The sequence below is a fragment of the Citrus clementina genome, unplaced genomic scaffold, assembly GCF_000493195.1.
Source record: "Citrus clementina cultivar Clemenules unplaced genomic scaffold, Citrus_clementina_v1.0 scaffold_9, whole genome shotgun sequence".
In the NCBI taxonomy this organism is placed as follows: domain Eukaryota; kingdom Viridiplantae; phylum Streptophyta; class Magnoliopsida; order Sapindales; family Rutaceae; genus Citrus; species Citrus x clementina.
In genome coordinates this window covers 4,321,338-4,345,819 of record NW_006261964.1, presented here as the reverse complement: position 1 = coordinate 4,345,819, position 24,482 = coordinate 4,321,338, and the positions used below count along the sequence as shown (strand labels likewise).

Genomic DNA, 24,482 nt, shown 5'->3' with positions numbered 1-24,482 from the left:
ACAGAGAAGCATGCTTCAAATGATTGGCACATCTGCTTTCTAAAGGACTGACAACCCACATGGCCATGACCTTTGATAAGTTAAAGCACTCTTATCTAACAACAGTTCTGAAGCTGTTTGTCTCACAGGAAAATGTCATTGAAAAGTTCTTACATCCCTTTATATTTTCAAATCAAAATTTTTATTGAAGACAACCATTTAGCTGCTGCTTCTTTTTCTACCCAGCATTTTCTAAGAAATTAATTCATATTTAGGTTGCAGTCTTAACCACCTTAATATATCAATTGTATAGTATATTAAGCTGCGAGGATGTAATCATTAGCTAATCATTCAGTTCAATGATACCAAGAAATTGCCTCCGCTCATTTTCTTTAATTCTGCTTCTTAATATAATTATTAGTTTGGTAGGAAGTGTTAATTGAAAAGATTCTTATAGCTTAAAATTGATATTCATTTTAACAAGTCTATCTGATTTTGATTCCTTAAAATCCAATAGAACCAGACCTTGAGGAAGAAAAATAATTTGCCAACAACCACTCCTTCTTTTCCTTTCTTGGTGGGTGGCCAATGGTCAGCATTCAAGCATTCGTTGCATTAAACATAAAATTATTTTTGCAGGCTTAAAACCAATCTTCTTTTGATTCCATGAGGAATATAATACTTCTAATTTTTTTAAAAAAAATTAATTCTCTGTGCAAGATCCTATAGCGTCGAAATATATTCATGATAAAATTTAGGTTCAAGATCAAAGTAAACTGCAAGTTTTCTTCTAATTATAGAAACCTAATATTATGATCAATATAATGCTTATCTAGGGAAAATTAGCCTCAGTATAAAAGTGGATCCTCGACGTTTCAAAGTTGGACACATAGACTCTCTTCTAGCTTGACGTGCGAATGGCTTCTCTGTAAATATTTAATTGATGTCCTCAAATAGAAAGAAAAAAAAGAAGAAAAAAAAAAGTCACTAGTAGAACGAAGGTTTTGTGTTCATTTTTAAAATGTTAAGAGGTTTGTACATTAGAGCAAACTTTAGGGGACTCGATGTTCTTTTCCAAATAATCGAATACCTGCAACACATTGATCCTGTGGGACTGATATGGATCAAGAACAAACAATTAACAATTACATATCAAATCTTCTATGACTATTTGGAGGATTAGATAAACAATTCAACCTTGCTAAGCGAATTACACGTGTATGTTCAATTCAATACGCATCTTTTCTGCAACTTTTTGCAAGGAGACTTGTTCAAGAATCATAATGGTTGCTGATGTGGAAGTCCAATCTGCATAAAACAACAAAAGCTTTTTCCTTCGGCATATTCTGTTCAGGCACAAGATATTCTCCCCGCTATAATACCATCAAAAAATATGTAATTAGATGATGTGAAATTTTTACTTTGCTGCATCGTCATTTTCATTTAACGTAAGTTCAGAGTTATCAGAAAGATTCATTTAATGGTGGCAGTATGATCCATGATCGTCTCTGGCATTTCTGAAGCTACGCGAGTAGCAGAAATCCAAGAATGGAGCAGTAAATGGAGGGCATCTTATATTAATCCGAGTCAGTGGGCAGCTGAATGATGGTTTTAAGTTAATAATGTTCTGAAACTTTGTGATGTTTTGAGTGAATACATTCCAAGAAAAGATTCGCAAGCTGTCATTGTATCGATGCATTAATAGGGATTTTAGCCATTTTCTTCATAGTTACATTTAAGTGTTATTTACTCAGGTCTCAGGACTCGGTCTCGCCATTGGCATTATATTGTATTTTTGTATTTCCACGTTCATTTGTTCAGTTGAATTTTATGGCTGCCCTGCAACACATTTGATGCCTAAATGACAAAAGCTCTTCGAGAAACGAAAGCTAAGGAGGATTGATCAGTGACCCCAAAATAATTTCTAAAAACTAGGGCACAATTTTTTTTTTTTTTTTAAAGTTATGTTACTTCATATCCAAAAGGCAATTCTCTTAAACTTAAGTCATCGCCTGATTAGTTCACGGCTTAAATTTTTGTTATCTTTTAATTTGGTGCGTGTCACAAGATGACGATAGAAGGAAGAAAAGGCCAAAAAAAAAAAACTAACAGAGATGTCAAGATGTGATTGGATAACAGGGTAACTTTTGCTGAGCTCCCTCACAGTTTCCATGATTAATCTGATTGGTGATTGGTACTTTCATGAGTAGTCGAGCCTTTCGAAAAATGGGAAAAAGGCACAAAAATCATAGATCGAAAGAATCTTTAGCTGACATGTGGAGGCCCACCAGCTCCTACCGTGAGGCCTGCTGCTCCCAATAAATCCTAAAGATCCAATAAAATCATGAATAGCGTGGCCTGTGGGTGTTGTAGGATTCTGATTTTCTGGTTTCGTGTGGTGTAGGCAAACTCGGTAAAATCAAATTACGCCTCACAACACCACCACACCGCACCCCACAAGCAAGGCAATCAAAGAGAGAGAGAGAATAGTAGGTGGGGTGTTGCTTTCGTAAAGCTTATTATTATTTTCAAACTTTGCTTTTATTATCTTGCTTTGTAAATAGACCCCACTATCAATCTTATCGCTCGTATTCATAATACAAATGATATTTTTTGTTAATTGAATTTTTTAATTAAAAATTGATATTTATATTGTGGTCCGTAAGTCGTTTCAAAAAGGATGTTCATTGTTAAAAACAGATGCAACATTTGTACTTGTTAAATTTTTTGGTTGCATATCTAATTATCATGTTACATTACATTCCTCTCTTTTTTATATATATATATATAAATAAATTGAGATGTGTGACGGAAGTTTGAAATTTTTGACAATAGGCTACCTATGATGCTATATAAGAAATAAGAAATGCGAAAAAGGCAAAAAGTGAAGGACCCTACAAGCCTTTATTGTTTTTAGGACGTTTTGTAACGGACCCTACCCACTTGGATTGGAAGAGTAAACTAGGATTAGGCTACAGAAATAATAGGGATGTATTATGGAAATTTATACTTAAAGTGGATAATGGAATACAGATGACCCACAACAATGATTGTGAGAATTTCCCCCCCCCCCAAAAAAATAAATTGTAAAATCAACCAGAAAAACAAATGGGAAAGGTTTTTGTGCCAAATAATGCCAGCAAGTTGGCCATTTTATAAGAAATACCCATTTTATTTGTTTTAGCTATGTTGCGGAAATGGCTGAAATTTGGGATTCGGACTTGCCTTTTAAGGGCCAAAACACATAATTTTCACCTCTATAACAATAATGCGTTTCTTGTTTTGGTTACACTCTCAAGTCTCAACTATCAAAAAAAATAATAATAAATAAATAAAGATAATAGGTCACCAAGAAGACAGTCAAATTGTCAAAGCTCCTTATCTTTTAAAAGTTTCAACGACTGCATTTTTTTACACGTGTCAGGGAGCCATCGTTTTGATGATTTCTATTTAGTCAAAACTGCAATTTCACGCACGAAAAACATAAATGCAAGATCGCTGGTGGACGTGAAGAACATGAAAACCGCACGAGCTGGGTTGAAACAAAAGAGGCGGAGTTATTTTATTTATTTTTATAATTTTATTTCTCTCCTTTTACTTTTATTCAACCAAAAAGCTCAAAAATTAAAAAGAGAATATCACGCCAATCCAGTGACTTTTTTTTTTTTTTTTTTTATGGCTCGTACACTCGGCGATCGAGACTCCACGAGCCTCTTCAATCTGCCGTCATCAACAAACTCAATAAATAATATTAACTAGATTTTAAATTAATTAATTATCTAAAAAGATGAGAAAATTAAAAAGAAATGTTTACATGCTACACTGTTCCCTCTCATGAAACAAGCACTCAACAAAATTTATTTCATCCTCAACTTATTTTAGCCGATAATGGGCATGCATCTAAAACTTTTTACTATTAATAACATTTTTTGTTTTTATTATTATTTAAATTACACGGCTCGTCGAGTTACTGCCTCTTCCTACAAATAAAAATGAAGAGGAAGAAAAAGCGGAAAAAAAAAAACAAAAAGTAAAGCATTATCCGATGTTATATATTTTTTAATATATATTCATATTTTTTTTTTACCTCAAAAATATATTATAAAAAGAAGAAAAACAAAATTCGATTTTGTTCAGGGCTTCTCTTTTAACAGAGACGCTAATCCGGTGACCATTTTGGTTCTTTTTTCTACGGTCTTTGGTTTGACCGCCGGCGGCTTCCACGTCATCGCCACCTCAACAGGTTCTTTAACCGGCAACGACGACGACTCCGACGGCGTCGTTTCCTCTCCAAAAATCAACTCCAATTCTCCACAATCATCGCTCTCCGCTGCTGCCCGGTTCTCTGATTCAATATTGGTCTGCAAAAAGGCATCGGTTTCGGAAGCTCTGGTGTAGGGAGACAGCCACTTGGCTCGCATGTACTCCGCCTTCCTCCACGGCGGAAAATGCATGCCTTTCTTCTTCAAGCTCAGCTTTGCCGCCTCCGACACGATCGACACAATCTGTCCGATCCTCTCCGGTTTGCCGACGAAAATGTACGGCAGCGATTGCAGGATCGCCTTGTAGGCCCCAGTCGACCTCGCAATCTCAAACTCCGATCTGAAATCGATATCCACCAACAACGTCTCCCCCTTCACAATCACATCGATATACTCGTATTCACCTGATCAAAATCAACAAATTTAATTCAATTTTTTAATTCGATTTAATTCGTTTTATTTTATTTTAAAAATTAGTAGAAGAATCTGGACGGCACCGCACCGGCAGGGAAAGAAGGACACTTGTCCCATTTTGATTTGCAGATGGAGCAATCATAGCCGAGAGATGATAAACCGTCGGTTACGATTTTTCTCAAATCGTCTTTGCGTTTGTGATTCTTGCTGTTCTTATCGACAATCACAGCCACGTCGGCCAATAAATTTCTCTCCGTCACACTTGCGCAAGGTATCAAACTCTGCTCCAACAAAAACCACAATAAAATTAATTTCTCAAATTTAAAATAATAAATTTGAGAAATGAAATAATCAGTGCTTCTTTTTATTTTATTTCTTTTTTGGTTTAATTTTAATTTACCTTGACTATATCCGAGAAATCGCTGAACGAACCGCCGTTCACGGAGTCGCCGAAGCCGTTGATCAAATCAAATTCATCATCGGAGCTGTCGTTACCGTTACCGTTAAAGCAATTGCAGCGATTACGGCTGCATTTAGCATTCGATTGCTTCTCGTTGAACTCTTCGATGAAGTTCTGGACCATTTTGTCCAAACAGACCGAGCTGGGCTCGAACTCCGGTCCCGTCCCTGCATCTTTAGTAGTGTACTCAACTGCGGGCTGCCTCTCGGCCGATGAAATGCGCAAGACGCTAGGGAACTGGCGGTCGAAGAGTCTCTTGAGCCGGGATTTGAGTACCGGTTTAGTTGACTCCGGCCTGATTATCGGGTCTTTTAGTGCTTGTGATTCTGAGTCGACGTCAATTGGTTGGATCTTCATCGGAAATGGCACAAGGAACGAAGGTTGAAAAATCAGAAGGTTCCCGTTTAATCCTCACCAACTAAAGCTTCAAGTATTACGGTTTGACTATATTTACACACAAAATTTTGTCAAAAATGCAACATTTCTTAAGTGAGCTTTCGCGTCTCACTCGATCGTTTAACTCAATCTAAGCTACAAAACTGAAAATGCCAAAACTACCCAGAACTGAAATAGCTCGAAAGCTGATACTTTTCTGAGGAAGTCACAGAGGAAAAGAAAAAGAAAAATGAAAAAGAAAGGAACAAATACAAGACTACCAAGAAGAAAGCGATCGCTTTTGTTTATGGCTATTCATGGAATACGTGGCGGCGATGATCGGAGATAGGGACATTGCGTGTAGATAGAGAAGTGAATAATAAGTTGGCCGGAATATTCATTTCTCCGGCGATGGTCTGTCCTCGTCGCCGGCGATTGTTTTCAGAGGAAAGTAGAAGACTTTTCTTTGTTCTTTTTGGGGGGCAGGGGGTTTGAATGTATTTTCTGGTTTTTGGTTGTGTTGGCGTGGAACGGGTTTGGGATATTTTATAGGGGAAGCAATGTTGCTGACTAGGATTTATGATCCAACGTGGCATATCAAATGGAACGTATTATCCTGAAAATAATTGTGATGATGTGGCACCGGTTGCGTGTGAAAATACCGAATTGTTCCCGGTGCTTCTGTTGAAAGCAGTCTCGGACTCTGTCATGATTGAGGGGGTAAATTTGAGAATTTGACGAAAGTTGAGGCGATTGAAGGGTGAGATTATTTATAGTGTGGCCCGGCTGGACGTGGTTGAGAATGTGCGCGTAGCATCGTGTGACACGTACTGTAATAGTGGGAAGTTTGATTATCAGGACCGTTGTAGACCGTTTGATCGTGATCTCCTGCGCTCTTTCAATTTCAATTTTCAATTTTTAACCTTTGGAAAGAATTCTTTCAAAATGTTACATGTAAAAATAGAACGAGCCAAGGGTTCTCACAACTAAAAATCTTAACATAAAATTTCATAAATTACAATTAATACGCTTTGGGAACCAAGACTTCAACTTTGATATATCGATGTAGTCCAACAAATCTTAAGTGGGAATTCAAACTTTCTCGTGATGAATACTGGCCATAACCCATAAAAATTATTACATACAAATGTAAAATTTTATCATGAGTTGTTTGTGTTTATAAATTTGTAAGAGCAACTTCGTTTATAAGACACTAAAAATTATAAGAAGAATTCCTTTTTTTTTTCTTTTTTTTCTTTTGTGGCTAAAACCAAAGTAGAAGAGAGAGTTATTCAATAATTTTGGGGTGAAAATTCGACTGCATAATTTCTTTGAAGGTTCTTGCTACTTGATATGTCTGTTCACATAACCCAATTATTGATTTTTGATAGTGATTGAAGATTATATCTATTTATGATGAAAATTAACAATCATAAATTAAACACAGCCACTTCATCACTATGAGAACAACATGATTTAGGTGAGGTGTAATGAAGTTGCTGGAAATGTTCGCACAAGAATCATGACAATGACTGCTTAGTTCTAATCACTTTGCCAGTGTATAACTAGAACAAAATCCAGCTGAAATTACTATTAATAATAATAATAATAATAATAATAATCACTGTGTAATATGATTAACACACTTATTAAGGTCATTTGATACATATATAATGATTTAAGCCTTCATCATGAGGAACAGAATATGATTTTTTAACTGTGATTCTTGCCTCATTTCACACAATTGAAACAAACCCTTTTCTTCATTTCACACTAATAAAACAAAACCAAGAATAAATTAAAGCTGAAACCACAGTGATTACTTTGATAAAATTTTACTACACTAATTAACCCCCTCCCCGTCTTTTGCTTAACTCTATTCAAATGCTATTCTAATATTAATTTAGTCACCTGGATTACTCCTTATGTTTGAAACCATCATCAGTCAACAGTTAAAACAATTGGACCGTTAAACCTTTTTTTTTTAATCTTTTCCTTTTCTTTTTATTTAATTTTTTTCTTAGCTTTATTATTATTATTATTATTATTAGGGTGAAATCAAAATTTTACAGTGAGCATGAGTCTTCATGTGTACGCATGTCTGGTCATTGTCTTCAATAGCTATAAACAAGGACAAATAAGATATTATATTTGTGTACATTTAGACATTATTTTGTGTGTCTACTAGTGGTCATTTCTTGTGTGGTGTGAGTTTTTTTTTTTTTTAGAAAAGAAAGTAATCAATTTCAGGTCAAGCAAGTCGATGAATCAATCGGTGCTACTACATTTTTACTAATTCGAATGCATTCTCTCTCTCTCTCTCTCTCTTTTTTAAGCTTGAAATTCTCCTTTGATATTGAATCAAATTCGTAAGCTTTATTTTTGAGATTTCATCTAAAAAAGTGTTGTATTTTATTAATAATTAATGCAATTTATATTTACGAATTAATGATAGAGATTATCCGTCTTGATCTCTATATCTCAAGAGATCATATAAAATAAATATTTAATTAGTGTCGTGTACGTTTTCACAATATTACCGATTTTTAATTTATTTTTATTTGGCGTTGAATATGATAAGAAATGATACTTTTTTAATTTATTATAAAAATCACAAATAATTTAGTAAATAATTTATTTGTACTTACAAATGAACCATAAATTAACAAAGAATTTATCGTCTTTAATGACCTTTAGTAAAATGAAAGTACCTATATTTTAAACAATTAGTCTCGAATCTACTTTTTTAAAGGATAAACAAGGCCAAACCAAACTTAATTTTTTTTTATCATTTTTCATTAATTTCATTTTTTCTCCCTTTATGCTTTAAATGATTAAAGTAAAAACATATGTAATAGAGATTAAAGTTCACTAAATCATGTTTAATCTAATGGAGATTTGTCAGTGATCCATTGGGTTTATTTCCTTTATATGTTGCAACTTTAATATAGCAAGACAATTGATGCCACTTTAGTGAACTTCTTTTGATAATGTCTATTGAAATCATTGTTATCTCCTTCAAAACTCATGATTTTTTCTTTTAAACTTTTTTTGGAACATGGGCTTGTTATTAGCTTTTGGAGAGTCATCGAGTGCTTTAATTTTGCACAAATTACTTTTTGTGAAATTAGGAAAAGATGCCAACTTTACTAAATGTAAGTTTGGTAAAAGAAGACACAAAGAATTGCATTGGGAGACCCCTACACTCATAATTTCAATCTGTTCATCAATTTTAGTAGCTTGAATGAGACCCTAATCTCAATTTTTTTTTTCCTTTTTTCTGTGCTTACTCAAGTTTATTCCACATAAAATTTAGCCATATGGTCCATTCCCTCCTTTTCGACAAAATTTTCTTGACTTTTAATGCCAACCTGATATTCCTCAAAATATGTTTATAACAAATATTGAAGTTTTTGTTAAAAGCACTCTAAGTGCTACAATAGAGAAATTAATTTTGAAAAAAAATCTTTTATCTCTACGACTACGAGAGGTAATAAAATCAATAAACGATAAACGACAAATATAATTTTATTTAATGTCACTACTAATTTTTCTAATGCATTATTATTATTATGAAAATGTTGTACAACTTACATGATCCTGTAATGCACTTCCAATTTTTAACCTACAAAGCAAAAGAGGAAAGCAATTCTTGATTCACTGCATCACTAAACAACCAAATTAATGACACTAAGTAATTAGCGTCAAAATTTGTTACCGTGGATTGTCATTTCCCATCAGAGTCCTTAATTAATTAACGTTGATCAAGGGCCACCCTCACTTTTATTTTTTAATTTTTCTCTTTAGAATTGATAGCATTAGCAATTTAGCATAGCTGTTGAGGAGATCGAAGAGTTCAAGAGTCCAGTCTATTTTTTGGGCACCCCCCCCCCCCCCCCCCCCTAATAATGACGCAACTCGCATACACATAAACACAATCACAATCACGATCACAATCACAGAGAGACTGTTTTTTCACCATTTTTGGCACTGCAGTTTCTGGAGAGAAGAAACATCAAACATCCATTGTCCAGTGTCTAATTCTTATTAAAAGCAACGTGTTATGTTTGAAGGTACGCGTTAATAAATAATGAAAGTTCTGGTGAAGACGATAAGATATATATTTATGGCCAAATGCGACCGCAATAAACCGCGTAATTATAATGGGAGCCATGACATTTGTTGGAATTATTGAGTTAGTAGGTACATGATTGAGATATTGAATGTGTGGAGTATAATTCATCTGTGGGTGCAATATTAAGTGCATGAGTTCTCTTCTAATATGTTGCACTGTTCTAAGTTTTTCAGTGAATTTTCCAAGTATTGTGTTATACACATACATACATACATACATACATACATACATACATATAATAGTTTTCTAGTCTAACATCATAAAGTGCGGGAAATATCCAGAAAAATTTTAAAACTGCGAGATTTTAAAAATTTAAAACTTAAAGCGCTTAAACTGCACGGCTTATGTGTTTTTTCAAACGTTCCCGCACTTTAAAATTTTGAATTAAAACATGTATGTGTATATATATATATATATATATATTTGTCTCTTAAAATTAAAAATGTGTAATGAAAAACATAGGAAATACCACCAAAAAAAAAATTATCTAAGTTAATGATAATGTGACTATCAGTAGCACAATAGTAAATCAGTTAAATAAATGTATTTTGATTTTAGAATTTTGAGAGACCATTTGAAATATTAGAAATAAGCTTTAAAATGGGGTTGACTGAATAATGTAATTTATTTTCCTCTCCCATGGTGATCGGGTGATTAATTAAAAAGAAAAGAAATATGGAGTGAGAATTGAATATGGGCTTTTGGCTTTTACTGAGAATTAAAAAAAAGGATTTAAAAAATAATAATTTTATTGTATAAAACTGACAAATTACTTCTATCTATAGCTCTTAAAAAGAAAAAAAAACTATATCTAATAAATCATAAATTAAGTTTTGGACTGGACTGTAGAGTGAGAAAAATGGCTCATTCAATGTAATAAGTCAACATAAAATGACAATCAAGGTTTAATGTAAACAGATTTACTAATAAATGTATGAGAGAGATAATTGAAAGGGAGGACGGCAATGGGTACCATTAGCTGCGAGTATACTATTATCAAATTCGTATCCGTAAAAAAAATTAAATTATTAATTCTGCTTGTAATTTGCAGAATTATTTTTTAAAAAAATTAGTCCGTTGTGAGTTTTAACAATTAACAAATTCACCCACAACCCACAGCGGATACTTTATAAATTTTCTCATTTACTTTTTAATAATATATAAAAACTTAAATTATATAATTCAAATTATAAATTTATGACAATAGTTTAAAAAATCCACATACAATACTCAATTCTAAATATTATCAATGTAAATAAAAAATTAAAATTTTAATATTAAAACAAAACACAAAATATATTAGTCTAACACAAAATATTACTGTTGTAAGCAATCATCACCACTAGTATCAATATATTGCTTCATCTTCTAACAAGTATAAAAGTATAGTCAATAACATTCACAAGTAGATTTTGTACAACTACCATTAACAATAAATTAAACAAATAAAAACTCAACTTTAGTAAGCGATCATTTGATTCAAGTTATTAAAACAAAACAAACAAAACCAATCAAATTAAAATAAAATATCAGTAATATTGAACTTAAAAATTATAAAAATTTATACTTATTAAAAGCTTATTGTATTTATTTTTACACACACACGCATATGCTGCACTGAGATAGGTTAAGTTTAGAAATTAGGAACTTTAACTTATATATATATATATATAATTAAGTTATAATTTTTAATATAATTTTTATAACTAAAATTAAAAACATAAATAATTAAAATAAAAAATGCAGGTTGATGGATATTCACGCGGGTATTTAACGGACTTTTTTCTTAATAGCAAACTCACCTGCAACTTGCAGTGGGTTTAAATTTTAAATAGTAAATCCACCTGCAACCTGCAAAATTACCTACAATAGATAAATTTTTATCGGCTAATTTAGGGATTTGTAAGTAATTTTACCATCCCTAACTCAAAAAAAAAAAAAAAATTTCTTAGATGTTCTTGGAGCAATGCTTATGTTCATTTCACTCATTACATTTGGTAAACAGTGAATTGATAAGAAGACCAAAAACCTTCTCCATTGGAGCACAAAGCATTGACTATCATTATTTTCCTGTCATAAATTTGATTTATTAATTATTACTCTAATAGATTTGCTTGATACAGATTTATAAAAAATAAACATCATTTTCAATAATACATATTGTTTGTTGTTCCATAGTTTATTTTTCTTAATGAAGTGACACCATTTCGGTATTTAAAAAAAATTAAAAAAAAATCAAGGAAGCAACTTGACGGCCCGAATCCCAAAAATCTACATGATCCTCCAATAATTCACAGGATTTTTCAAATTTATAATTTTTTCATTTTAATATGCACTCGAAATAAATTTGTTTAATTTTTTTTGTTATTAAAGAACCTTGGATTTTTTTTATATAAAAAAATTTATTAGTCATAATCATAAGTATACGCCCTGCTTGATGATTAAAAAATTAATAAAAATCAACAAAATTTAATAATCTAATGGTACCCATACTATGAAACAGAATACACTACATTGTGAATATTTTAGTCAGAACCATAAATTGAGGATATTATATTTAAATTTATAATTTACTTAATTTTCACCCTTTATTGTTGACTAGCATAGTATCTCTAATATTGCTATTATAATCTTGGGTGGTGCATCCCTACAAAGAGCTAACCTAACCCATTTCTTATCCTTGATTGAACATCTTATGGTAACAGAGATATTAAAAGAGAAAAACTAAAACTAATTTAGTTACCCTAAATAAGCGACCCTAAACTTAAAATAAGGTCATCTACTATGTAACCACTTAAACTAAAATAAAGGCAAACGTCACAAGTAATGTCACCCTGCCTTATCTATATATATAAATCTTTGTTGGCCTACCAAACCCTCTAAATCTATTCATAAATTGAATCAATAATCATATCTATCTCTATCTTGCTAACCTCAATAATTTTATTACCATAATATTTATCACTATAGTGTGTTTTGTCGTAAAAATTTCATGCTTTTTGGACCCACTTGAAGAATAAAAATTGTTTATTTTGTGTGTAGATGATATATGCTTTGCTTTGCCTTGTCAATGCCAATATTCTTTGGGCACCTCAATGAAGGCTCAAAAGATAATATATTTCATTATTTAAATCATAAATAAGTTTTAATTGTGCTTTGTGATTATAAATTAATAGCGACTTAAGCAAGGTTAATTTTACTATGCACCAAAAATTTTATGATAGTTTATTGGGTTATCCCATTACACGTTATTTTAAATTTTGACAGCACATTGACTCAATAATAATAATAATAATAAAAGCATATTCAAATCCTTCTATTTTTTGAGCCAAGCCTAGGTGGTTAAAAAAAAAGAGTGGGACTATTAACACCAGTAACTTTCTTTTCAAACCCCTTTCTACCAAAACCTACTTTAATTTCAAAATATCATTTTTTATTTTTTCAATTTTTTATTCAAAAAGAAAAATAATTCAGTTTCTTCCAAATAACTCTAATTACAAATATTGTTTTTATAAATTTTTGAATTATTAAATCATACATATTTCACTCAAAAAAATCAAATCCATGTACGAATTAAGTAGAATTAAAGTGGACTCAAATAACTATTATTTACTTTTAAAATTAAAAATAAGTTTAGAAAGTTTTGTAAATTAAAAATAAGTTTACAAAACTTATTATTAGAAAGTTTAGAAAGTTTTGTAAATTAAAGTGGACTCAAATATCTATTATTTTTTAAAATTATTATTATTTTTTAAATTAAAAATAAGTTTTGTAAATTTTTCAAGAAAAAGTTGTTTGTGAGGAAATAAAAATTGTGAAAGACTTTGATGTAGTTGTACGGTGTAAAGAGTTGAAAGGAGAAATATAATAGTATAACTAGATTTATTTTGTCCTTTAATGTAATTGCAATAGGAGAGGGGTTTTATAAAGATTATAGAGGGGTGCCAATAGTTCTACTCAAACAAAAAATTTATGATCAATGAATTAAATTTGTGTTAAAATTTTAAGAAAAAAAATAGATTAAATTAAAATAACCTAAGCCCAAGAGATTAATACTCCACAAAGATTCTAAAATATGGATAAAAGTGTGTTAATTTCTAGCTAGTTGAACTATGCAATGTTGTCCGAATTCGTATTTATCCTACATTAATCAAAATTAAAATAAATTTATCTTGATGTTCATTAGATCGATTATAAAAGTATGTCGTGTTATCGATTATATATAAAAACTATACACATCAAAATGCACAAATATATGTTGGTTTGAACATTTCAAATTAAAAGTAACATGAAAAAGAACCTTAAGAGTTATCATATCCTTGATTAGGTGCCGTTGCATAATGGAATTTCTTGCTAAACAAAGATAATACATGTTTGTTTTTATCGATTACAACAAAGTTGGTGTCTTATAATAAATATTTTTATTATGAATGGAGATGATGGTTGATGAGGACATAAAGTATTAAAGTTGTTTGATAAAGGAAGAAAATTATATTTGAAATGATGGCTATGTCTTTGTCGCTACAACACCAATTCCACGACTATTCTGCTTGGATTCTTGCTGTGGGTTCTATTCTCGTTTTTAATAGGAAAGCCAAACATGGCCTTAGTTCAACAGTTTTTACATTTTTTTAATTATTTTTAATTCTTTATCAATGAGGTTTAGGTCGATTGGTTGGATTTGGATATATAATTGCTGCTTGATTTTGGTGTTTTTAATATATGGGTTTGAACGAGTCCATCTTGATAAAAATATTGGGCTAATCGTGGGCTCAAATAATGGGGCCCATTTTGATCAATATCAAACTGATAAAACTATTAAGAAATTTGCAGCAAACTCAATCCAATATTAAAAAAAAAGAAAAGGCGTGTCAACAATCCAGTGGTCTTCTTGATAAAGACATGATTTCACCTGATCCCTGATTGACTCCCATCACCCAACCCCAAACCAATATAAAATTTATTGCACGTTCGGTATGTATAAATATATCCTCGAGTCTCTTCAAATTTGATTAAGTTAGCGGATTTACTCGTAACATAATAAATAAATGAATAAATATATGAGTTGGATTCATTTTGCTATATCCCAATAATACAATTATTAATATAAACTCTTTAACATTTTTTTTTAACACTGATGTTACAATTAGACTATAAGTAATATTATATGAAACGTTATTTGTGTTGTACCATCAAACTTTCATTTCGAGTCACCTCCAAACTATTTTCTTCAAAGTTGTATTCATTGGCAATTGGCTATTACAAGTGGGTGTGGGGCTGTTGGTTAAATGAATTATGAAACTGATGAATTATCAACTATGAAGGTCAGTGTGTGGTCATACTTTCGGCCAATCCACCTCTTTAGGAAAAATGACAAACAATTTGCCTCAACATTTGTCCAAAAAACTATTTTTTCCCCCTCTCTATGTGTCAAAAGGACTCAAATGTTGTGATTAATTCTCATTTCTAATCTTTCCCGCTTTTAATTGACAAAGAAATAAAAATTTCATTTCAACCCATTGATAATAGACATTTAGATCAATTGATGGTCATCGCTACATTCCATTAAAGAGTCGAACAAAAATCATTATGATAGACCTCCACAAAAAATACAGTTTAGATCTCTTAAAATGAATTTACATCTAGTGTTTATCTCAATGCCACTTGCAAACGTATATCTAACTATGAATGATTACGATTTAATTACCAATTATTTTTATGATTCTAACTATCATTGTATTATTTGAGCCATAACTGATGTAGTAACTTACCTAGGATTATCATATCATGTTAATTATTAATGTCATTAATTTTTTATATATTATAATTTCGTGCCTCCACAATAACATTAATAAATGGTTAGATGAAACCATTACAGATTGTTGGACAAGTGGGCGCCCAAGATGGACGGACTCGACCCGACCCACACATGGTAACCACTTGTTGGTTGTATACGTTTGGGAGAGGGAAGTTGATTTGTGTTCAACTTCCCAACCGCTCCCGACCGCTGCTCATATATGCCACCAAAATTGTTGCTGTGAATGTACGGATTTTTCCATTCATACGAAAAAGCAGTGTGTGTGTGGGTGAAAAAAATACAGAGAGGATTCATCTTATTCTCTTCTTCATCAAGATTAAAACAAGGTCTTTGAACAATCTGTATAAGGCATATATACTGTGACTTGAGGAAGATTTTCGCTTGTGATTTCTTTCCGACCAGTGACGTGTTCTAACACCTGTTTATTCCACTGCATAATTCGAAAAAGGTAAAGCCTATTGACTTCCTTTTAAGAATTTTCATCAATGGTATCAGAGCCTGAATTGTGTTGGATTCGTGCATTAGTTGGATTTAATTCATGAACAACATGATTTTTTTTTTAATTTTTGTGATGGCTGTTGTTTTAAGTGTTCTGGAATGTTTAATATGAGTGGATAAATTCTGGAATTGATATTATTAAAACCGGCCTAGGATTTAGATTGCATGAACCCTAAATATATATGAAACTCGAAATGGATCATATCTTTTGATCTAGGAAACCTAACAATATTTGTTATATATCATTGGAAAGATCTTTTTGAGAGCTTTCCAACGGTATGTGATTTGTTAAAAACGGACTTAAGATGAGAAAATTATAGCCAAAATACGATTCTGGTCAGATTAGGGTTTGAAAAGTGTTAAAAACCCTAATTTAGAGAAGACGATGAACAGTGCCGGAGTTAGTTTTTGACGATTCCGGCCTATTCCAACCTCCGTTTGAAAATCCGAACACACCATTGAATTCATAATGAAAAATGAAGTCGGATGGTGCTGGACCCAACGTTACTGGAGCGGCGCAAGGCCACGCGTGGGTCCCACGCGTCAGTTGTGTGTGTTGAATGCGCACTGTACAGTTTTTTAATGTAGCGATGTTGTGAGTTCATTGTAGCGCACTGTAGCGCGCGTGGGGTATATTTCCAGATTTGTAAATTTTTACATATTTTGCTATTCGGGACTCCAATTTGGGCACCGTTTTCGTCGTTTGATCTGAAATTTAGTTTTCTATTTAGTTTTAATATAAAATAATTATTTTTAATCATTTCTTAACTTTTGAAATAAAATTTTAGATCGAACATATATAGTCTCACGGATGAGCATTATATGTTAATAAATATTTCGCTCTAGTGGGAGCTTCAAATATTTTTTTATAGGAATTGGCTAAAATCTAATCTCGTATTTATTCATTTGTTAACAATTACTAATTTGATTTTTTATAATTTTTTTCGTAGAGCCTCCCATTAGTAAGTTATGGACTTAGGAAGAAGGTTTAATGACAATTATAGCTTGGGTTTCACCTAATGATCTAATTGAGATTAATAATAGTCTATCTTATGGAGAAAATGGAGAATTATAAGATAGACCCTGATCGTCCTATATGCATGGACATAGAAGATTTATATGGGGCTTTTAACCGCTTAATGTTCGCAAATAAGCCTACTGTGTATACGAACTGAGGTTATTATCAATGGCTCCTCATTCAATCATTACCTGATGATGACAATACGCTTGTCTTTAAGGTTCACATGTTAAATGAGATTGAGAAACCCTCACACAGATATTATATGCTGAGGTGTGAAATTGAGTTGATGGAGGAGCGCCGTCTTGTTTCAAAGATAAGGCGAACCTCAGTGCTTAGCATTCACACGAACCTTCGAAATGGGAGACAAGCTAGTCGCCTTGGTAGAGGGCAGAAGTTATGGTCTGAGAAAACCATAAACAGAATCATCAAGAGGGAACAATTATTTTTATTTGGAGATAGACTTAAGTATAAGTTAGATGAAAGAGTCACGAGCAACAAAGAATATTTTAAGAACATGTAGAAGATTCTATGTATTAGTTTACCATGTTAGGTTATTTCATTTGTTTGTTGATTATGATTGTTCTTTTTAAAATTGGTTTTATTTTGTTGGTTGAACTATATGCTGCTATGACTTCATTAATGATATTCTACATTAATTGTTGCTCGACTTTACATACTTTTTTGTCATATCTCATGAATGGTTCCGTTGAGTGGGAGTTCTAATTAAATTGAATTTGATAAATTCTTAATTAGAACTGATAATTTTGCGCATTAAAATCGAATTAATGATGAATATAATAAAGGGAATTGGATGATGATTGGAAGCCTTGACGACCTTTTTATTCCATTCCCGATATTAGTTCGTCATGTTTTTTGGTTTACGTTTGCGGCAAAATTAATTGTTTGTGTGTAATTATTAATTATGCCTTTAGTGATTGTATTTTGAATTGTCTCCGTGTTGAATTATAGTTGAGATGGTCTCTGCATCTAAAAATATTGTGGTTGAGCTGAACAAGGGTGAGAAACTGAACGATGACAATTACAATATTTGGCACCGTAAAATTCTGTACATCCTTGAAGAGCAAGAGACTCTAGAAGCTCTTAACAACACCTTAGCTGAGCCTGAGCAAGGCAGTACTGCTCAACACATGAGGGATCTTGAGGCCTATCAGGCCTGGAAAAAGAAGAATAGCAATGCTCGCATAACATTGTTAAGCAGCATGCAAGATGACCTCATGTGCGAGTATGAGAAGTATGAGAAGTATGAGACTGCTCAAGAGATGTGGCTCGCTCTGAAAGACAAGTTTGGTGGTACCTCGACCACTAAACTCAAGAGGCTTACAATCAAATTCGACTCTTATCGAAAGCGCACGAACCATACTATGAGGCAGCATCTGAGGGAAATGTTGAACATGGTTCGTGAGCTTAAGTCTGCTGGACATGTTCTGACTGATGAACAACAAGTTTAGGAAGTGATAAGATCTCTACTCGATACTTGGGAACACATGAAGGTGAATATGACTCATAATGAGAATATCAGAACTTTTAAAGATATTGAGCATCACCTAGAGTTGGAAGTAGAGCGCGTTGAGGCCGCTAAGTTTTCTAATAGTGTTTTTATGGCCGAGTCAAGCTCGCGCAAAGCTTCGGGCTTCAAGCGCAAGAGGGGCCATAAATATAACCAGAATGGTAAAGGATATGATCATGATCAGAAGAAGTCAAATGCTAAAAAGCACCTAAGGGGTAAGCATGCAGGCAAGAAAATGGACAAATCTAAGATGAGATGCTACAACTGTAGTAAGCTGGGTCACTTCGTTCGTGAGTGCAGGGAGCCGAAAAATGTGAGACCCATCTATACTTTATTAAATTATGATTTAGTTACGAGTTCTGTGTGGACTAAAGACTCAGGAGCAACAAACCATATAGCTCGTGATCGAGATGGATATGCATGGGCAACAACTCTAGAGTTGAGGCAAAAGGAATAGGCACCTGCAAATTGACTTTGCGTGGTGGACGTATTCTTTTGTTACATGATGTCCTGTGTGCACCGGAGATTCGACGAAACTTGATTTCTATCTATGTTCTTCTTGAATTAGGATATCACTTAACTTTTCATGGTGTTTGTTTAGAGATCTTCTTAAATTTAGTCATTATTGGAACTGTGCATTTAATTAATGGTTTTATTGTATTAGATACAATACTTGATGGTTCAAGTAATGATAATAATTGTTTTCCTTATATTACTTCTTCTAGCAATAATGAAATAGATGCCATCACTTGGCATACTAGACTAGGTCATATAGGGCAAGAAAGAATGTATAGACTTACGAGAAAGGGCATGTTGGGTCCACTCACCAAGATTGATTTGCCCATATGTGAAAATTGTCTAATTGGAAAAATAATTAAAAAACCATTTAACAAAGGAATTAGAGCTGAAAAACTATTGCAGTTAATCCACTCTGACATCTGTGGTCGAATGAATGTAAGGGCTAAACATGAAGCCTCATATTTTATTACATTTATTTATGATTATTCACGTTTCGGTCATGTCTACTTGATTTCTCATAAATCAGAAGCATTGGTTTGCTTTAGATTATATTTGAACATGGTAGAGAATCAACTAGACAACAATGTTAAAGCTCTAAGAACTGACCGATAACTTGAACACCTTTCGGAACAGTTCAAGGAACTCTGTGATGAGAAAGGGATAAAAAGACGGCTGATTATTCCTAGAACTCCGCAACAAAATGGTGAAACAGAAAGAAGGAATAACACTTTATTGGAAATGGTTAGGTCAATGATGACGCAAGCAAATCTTCCAATATCTTATTGGGAAAATACTTTGTTAACTGTTGCTTATATACTTAACCGAGTTCCTTCAAAATCAATTAGTTCCACCCCATATGAGTTATGGACGGGTAGAAAACCTAACTTATCTCATCTGCGACCATGGGGGTCTGCAGCTTATATTCACAACCTTACTTATAAGTTTGGAAAATTGGGAGCTAGGGGTAAAAAGTGTATCTTTATTAGATACTCAGAACACTCTAAAGGATATGTGTTCATTGGTGAACAAGCAAGTGGAACTGTGTCTGAACTGGAATCACAAGATGTTAGTTTTCTAGAAAATGAATTTCCTAGCATTGGAGAAGTTGACAAGGATTTTCAATTCTATAACTTAGAAGATCCAAATGAGATTATCACTTCTAACGATGGTGTTGGTGTTAGTACGGATCCTTTAGGGATTGCCACTCTGAGTAGGAGTGAAACACCAGACACTTCGATTCCAGTTGGGGAATCAACTTGAAAGAGTAATCGTAGGCCAATTCCTCGTCGTTGCTTTGAGATTGAGGGAGAAGCTTTTTGAAATATAAGTGTGCAACCCAAGAGGGGGTGAATTGGATTTTTAAAAATTTCTTAGCAAATCCACACAACAAGTAATCTAATGTCTTAATCAAAAAATGAAAGCAATAAGTTCAATAAAAGCACAATAACTAATAAGTAAGGGAGAAGAGAAATAAACACACGAATTTTTATGTGGTTCGGCAAACCTCGCCTACGTTCACGCCTCCAAGCGATCCAAGCTTGAGGATTCCACTATCCAAGCCTTTCCAAGGCTTCAACCGTTTACAATTGACTTCAAGGTGTCAATGAACCTTTACAACAAAGAGATTATCTCCCAATCTCTTCACTCAAGTGTCTCACACACTCAAACTCTTACAATTGAGATGAAGAAATGAAAGTTACAATGAAACTCACTCAATGAGTAGATATTCAAAAATGAAGAACAAGAAATGATTCAATGTTTTGTGTTTTACAAGTTGAAGGCTCAAGATATCTCGTGTGCTTTTTGTTTTTGCTTGTTGGGGAGATTGAAAATGAGTTGGATTTGAGTTCTTATAATTTGAGCTCAAAAACTAGTCGTTATGCACATTTTGGTCGTAACTGGATTGCCGGTTATGGACATCCAGTTAGCCGCTTAATGTTACCGTTACAGCCACAATTTTGAATTTCTGAACATCCGGTATGCTGCTTTGTCAAATCCGGATTGCCGCTTATGCTTAGAAGCTTACTGCCCAACAACCGGATTTCCGTTTGTCAGGATCCGGTTAGCCGCTTGCTATAGTGAAATATTTTCTAATTTTATAGTTTGACCCTAAAACTTTATAAAACTGTATTATGATCCAAAACGTTATGAAACTTTGCAAATAGGTCCAATTTCAAAATTTCTAAATATTACTTTTTCAATCCTAAAACTTTTTAAAATTATGATTTCACCAAACTATGTAAAATTATAGAATGACCCAAAATATTTAAATAGTTTCAAATAGGTCCAAATCCGAAATTTAAAATAATATCAAAGGTTCTAAAATACATTCATTTTAGTCCAAAACACTTTGATTCTATATCATTTTCTTATTATAAAAACACAATTCATAAATCATTGTTTAATCAATACATGTGGTTTGTTATCATCAAAATCAATATCTATAGCTATATAAGCTAACACTTTTATGATTGCTTCACACGATGGTGATGAGCCAAATACTTATAACGAGGCTCTCACATCGTCTGCTAAGGATTTATGGATGAAAGCAATAGAGGAAAAGATGGAGTCTATAAAAGTCAATCAGGTCTGAGACTTGGTTGATCTTCTACCTAGCCGTAAAGCTATCGGAAACAAATGAGTTCTCCAGATAAAGCGTAAGGCGGATAGGACAATTGAGAGGTATAAAGCAAGATTAGTCGCTAAAGGCTATACCCAACATGAGGTTGTAGACTATGAAAAGACTTTTTCTCCTGTGGTAAGTTTGCTTCTATACGATTAATTTTGGCTATCGTTGCACATCTAAACCTTAAGTTACATCAAATGGATGTAAAAACTACATTTCTCAATAAAGAACTAGAAGAAGAAATTTATATGGAACAACCACAAGGTTTTGTTGTTAAAGGCCAAGAGCGCAAAGTATGCAAGCTCAAAAGATCTATCTATGGCCTTAAACAATCCTCTAGACAATGGAACCTTAAATTCTATCAAGCCGTAATTTCTTATGGCTTTAGGATGGTTGAGGAAGACCATTGTGTATATGTTAAGAGGTCTAAAGACGATTTTGCGATATTATCTTTGTATGTGGACGATATACTGTTTGTTGCGAACAGTAAAGAGTTTGTCAAAACTGTTAAAGATTGGTTATACTCAAAATTTGACATGAAAGATATAGGCGAAGCAGCTTATATCTTAGGAGTCAAAATTTTCAAGGATCGTTCAAAGAAACTTCTGGCACTGTCACAAGAACCTTACATTAAGAAAATCCTTGAAATATTCAATATAGTTGATTGTAAGCCAATGGATACCCCAATAGATAAAGGACAATCTTTTAATCTCGATACATGTCCCAAGACTCCTCAAGAAAAGGAAAGAATAGCTAGAGTTCTTTATACAAATGACATTGGAAGTCTTATGTATGCCATGATGTGTACAAGGTCTGATATCAGTTATGTTGTAGGACTGGTGAGTATATACCAGTCGAATACTGGACAGAAGCATTAGAGTGCGATCAAGAGGATTTTGGCACATATAAAAGACACTGCAGATTATTCTTTATGCTATCAAGGAGGTGGTTTATGAATTATTGGATATTCAGATGTCGGCTGAGGTGGCGATCTGGATGAGCGCAAATCGACCTCAGGATATGCATTTTTGCTAAACAGATGAGCAATTACATGGAGTAGCAAAAAACAAACATGCATAGCTTTATCGACGATGGAAGCCGAATATATTACATGTTCTGCAATAGTGCAACAAGTTGTGTGACTTAAGAGATTTGTAGAGGACTTAGAGATTAATATTAGCGCTACTAGTCTAGTAACTGTCTATTGTGACAATCAGGCTGTTATCTCTTTCTCTAAGGACGCCAAATATCACAGCAAGTCGAAACACATTGAAACTAAATACAATTTTATAAGAGACATTTTGGCAAAAAAAGGAAGTAGTCATACAATATATATCTATGCATAGCATGATAGCTGATCCACTTACAAAAACTGTAACGAGTGATGTATTCACCTCTCATGCTAGATCGTTGGGGCTACGTAGATTGTAATCTTGCATTGTAAATATATTTTTATTTTGTAAACATTTTTATTACATAAATTATTTTGAAACACAATGATGTTTTAAGTTCTTTTTTTTTCAATTTAGTTTGAGAAAGACATAATTACACACATATGAGAGTATGTCGTCAAGTCAATGACAGACTTTCTTACACGAGCGGTCACCTCAGTTGCTCTGGGAGCAAGTTGAGATGGGACAAGTAGAATAATGAGGCAATGTGTTTTGTCTAAGAGTAAAAAAACAAAGAAATATTCTATAAATTTTGTCGCCTTGACTAGAGTTAATATGAGGTCGTATACGATATTTTCTCGTTGACCGACTATGATGTACCCCACCATTATAGAGACCTGATTGAAGCCAGATGTGAGATCTTATTTTGACGCTAAAAAAGAGCGTTCACTTTAAGAACTCAGGTCAGGCGCTGTAGAAGAGCGACTGGACTATGATCTGTACAGTAAATTAGATTAATGAGTACGCCCTGAAATGGAAGATTCACTGTAACGCGTGTATCATACCGCGCATGCTTGGTAACCAAAATGAAAAATGAGTGAATCTCCCTTCTTCCTCATTGTGTAAGCTCCATATGACTTTCTATAAGTCAATTCTGGTATCCATATGACTATTAACTATGTTTATGAGATTTTAGACTGGTGTCTGCTACTTTAGCATGTTATCTATGACCTTGACATGATTCAGTCTATGAAACATAACTAGGAAAGCGATTATTCTGGATTGATAGACATGAGTGTGATGGGAAGATTTATTTATTTTTTCCTTTTATGTGATTCATTGGTCCACCAATTGTTTAATATCTTTGTAATATTACAGTTGTGAATACATAAAGAGATTGCACAATTTTGGCATACCGAGGGGATTTAGTATGCTTGAGTATTAAAGTAAATTAAATATGTGATACAATGAACATATGTTGAGTTCTTTTGCATATGATTGCAATTAGGACATCTCTTGGCAGGGTTAGCAATTGAGATATGTTTTTAGCTCCCCGAATGAGTTTTTGGATATGCTCATAGTCACACGGTATATTTACCTGTATGATTGGAGATATGTGGTTGTTTATTGTTTCTTTGTTCACTGCTCTACTATTTCAATGTCGTCCCATCATGTGCGAGTGGGAGATGTTGGACGGGTGGGCGCCCATGATGGGCCGACCCGACCCACACACGGTAACCACTTGTTGGTTACCATATGTGTTTGGGAGAGGGAAGTTGATTTGTGTTCAACTTCCCAACCGCTACTTATATATGCCACCAAAACCGTTACTATAAATGTACAGGTTTTTCCATTCATACGAAAAAGCAATGTGTGTGGGTGAACAAAATACAAAGAAAATTCATCTTATTCTCTTCTTCATCAAGATTAAAATAAGGTCTTTGAACAATCCATA

The 24,482-nt window shown here is 33.1% G+C and overlaps 2 protein-coding genes across 2 annotated transcripts; one reads left to right on the top strand and one right to left on the bottom strand.

Annotated features, from left to right (window-relative positions):
• Positions 1 to 3,870: 3,870 nt before the first annotated feature.
• On the bottom strand, positions 3,871 to 6,108 carry LOC18031947. Its single transcript, XM_006420003.2, has 3 exons — positions 5,056 to 6,108; positions 4,744 to 4,936; positions 3,871 to 4,645 (listed from the first exon to the last, which is right to left on the bottom strand). The coding sequence occupies exons 1-3, from the start codon at positions 5,470 to 5,472 to the stop codon at positions 4,113 to 4,115; spliced, it is 1,143 nt and encodes a 380-aa protein (XP_006420066.1). The 5' UTR covers positions 5,473 to 6,108; the 3' UTR covers positions 3,871 to 4,112.
• Positions 6,109 to 17,936: 11,828 nt separating this feature from the next.
• On the top strand, positions 17,937 to 18,431 carry LOC112096753. The gene has a single exon (XM_024180414.1). The coding sequence runs from the start codon at positions 17,937 to 17,939 to the stop codon at positions 18,429 to 18,431; it is 495 nt and encodes a 164-aa protein (XP_024036182.1).
• Positions 18,432 to 24,482: the final 6,051 nt, after the last annotated feature.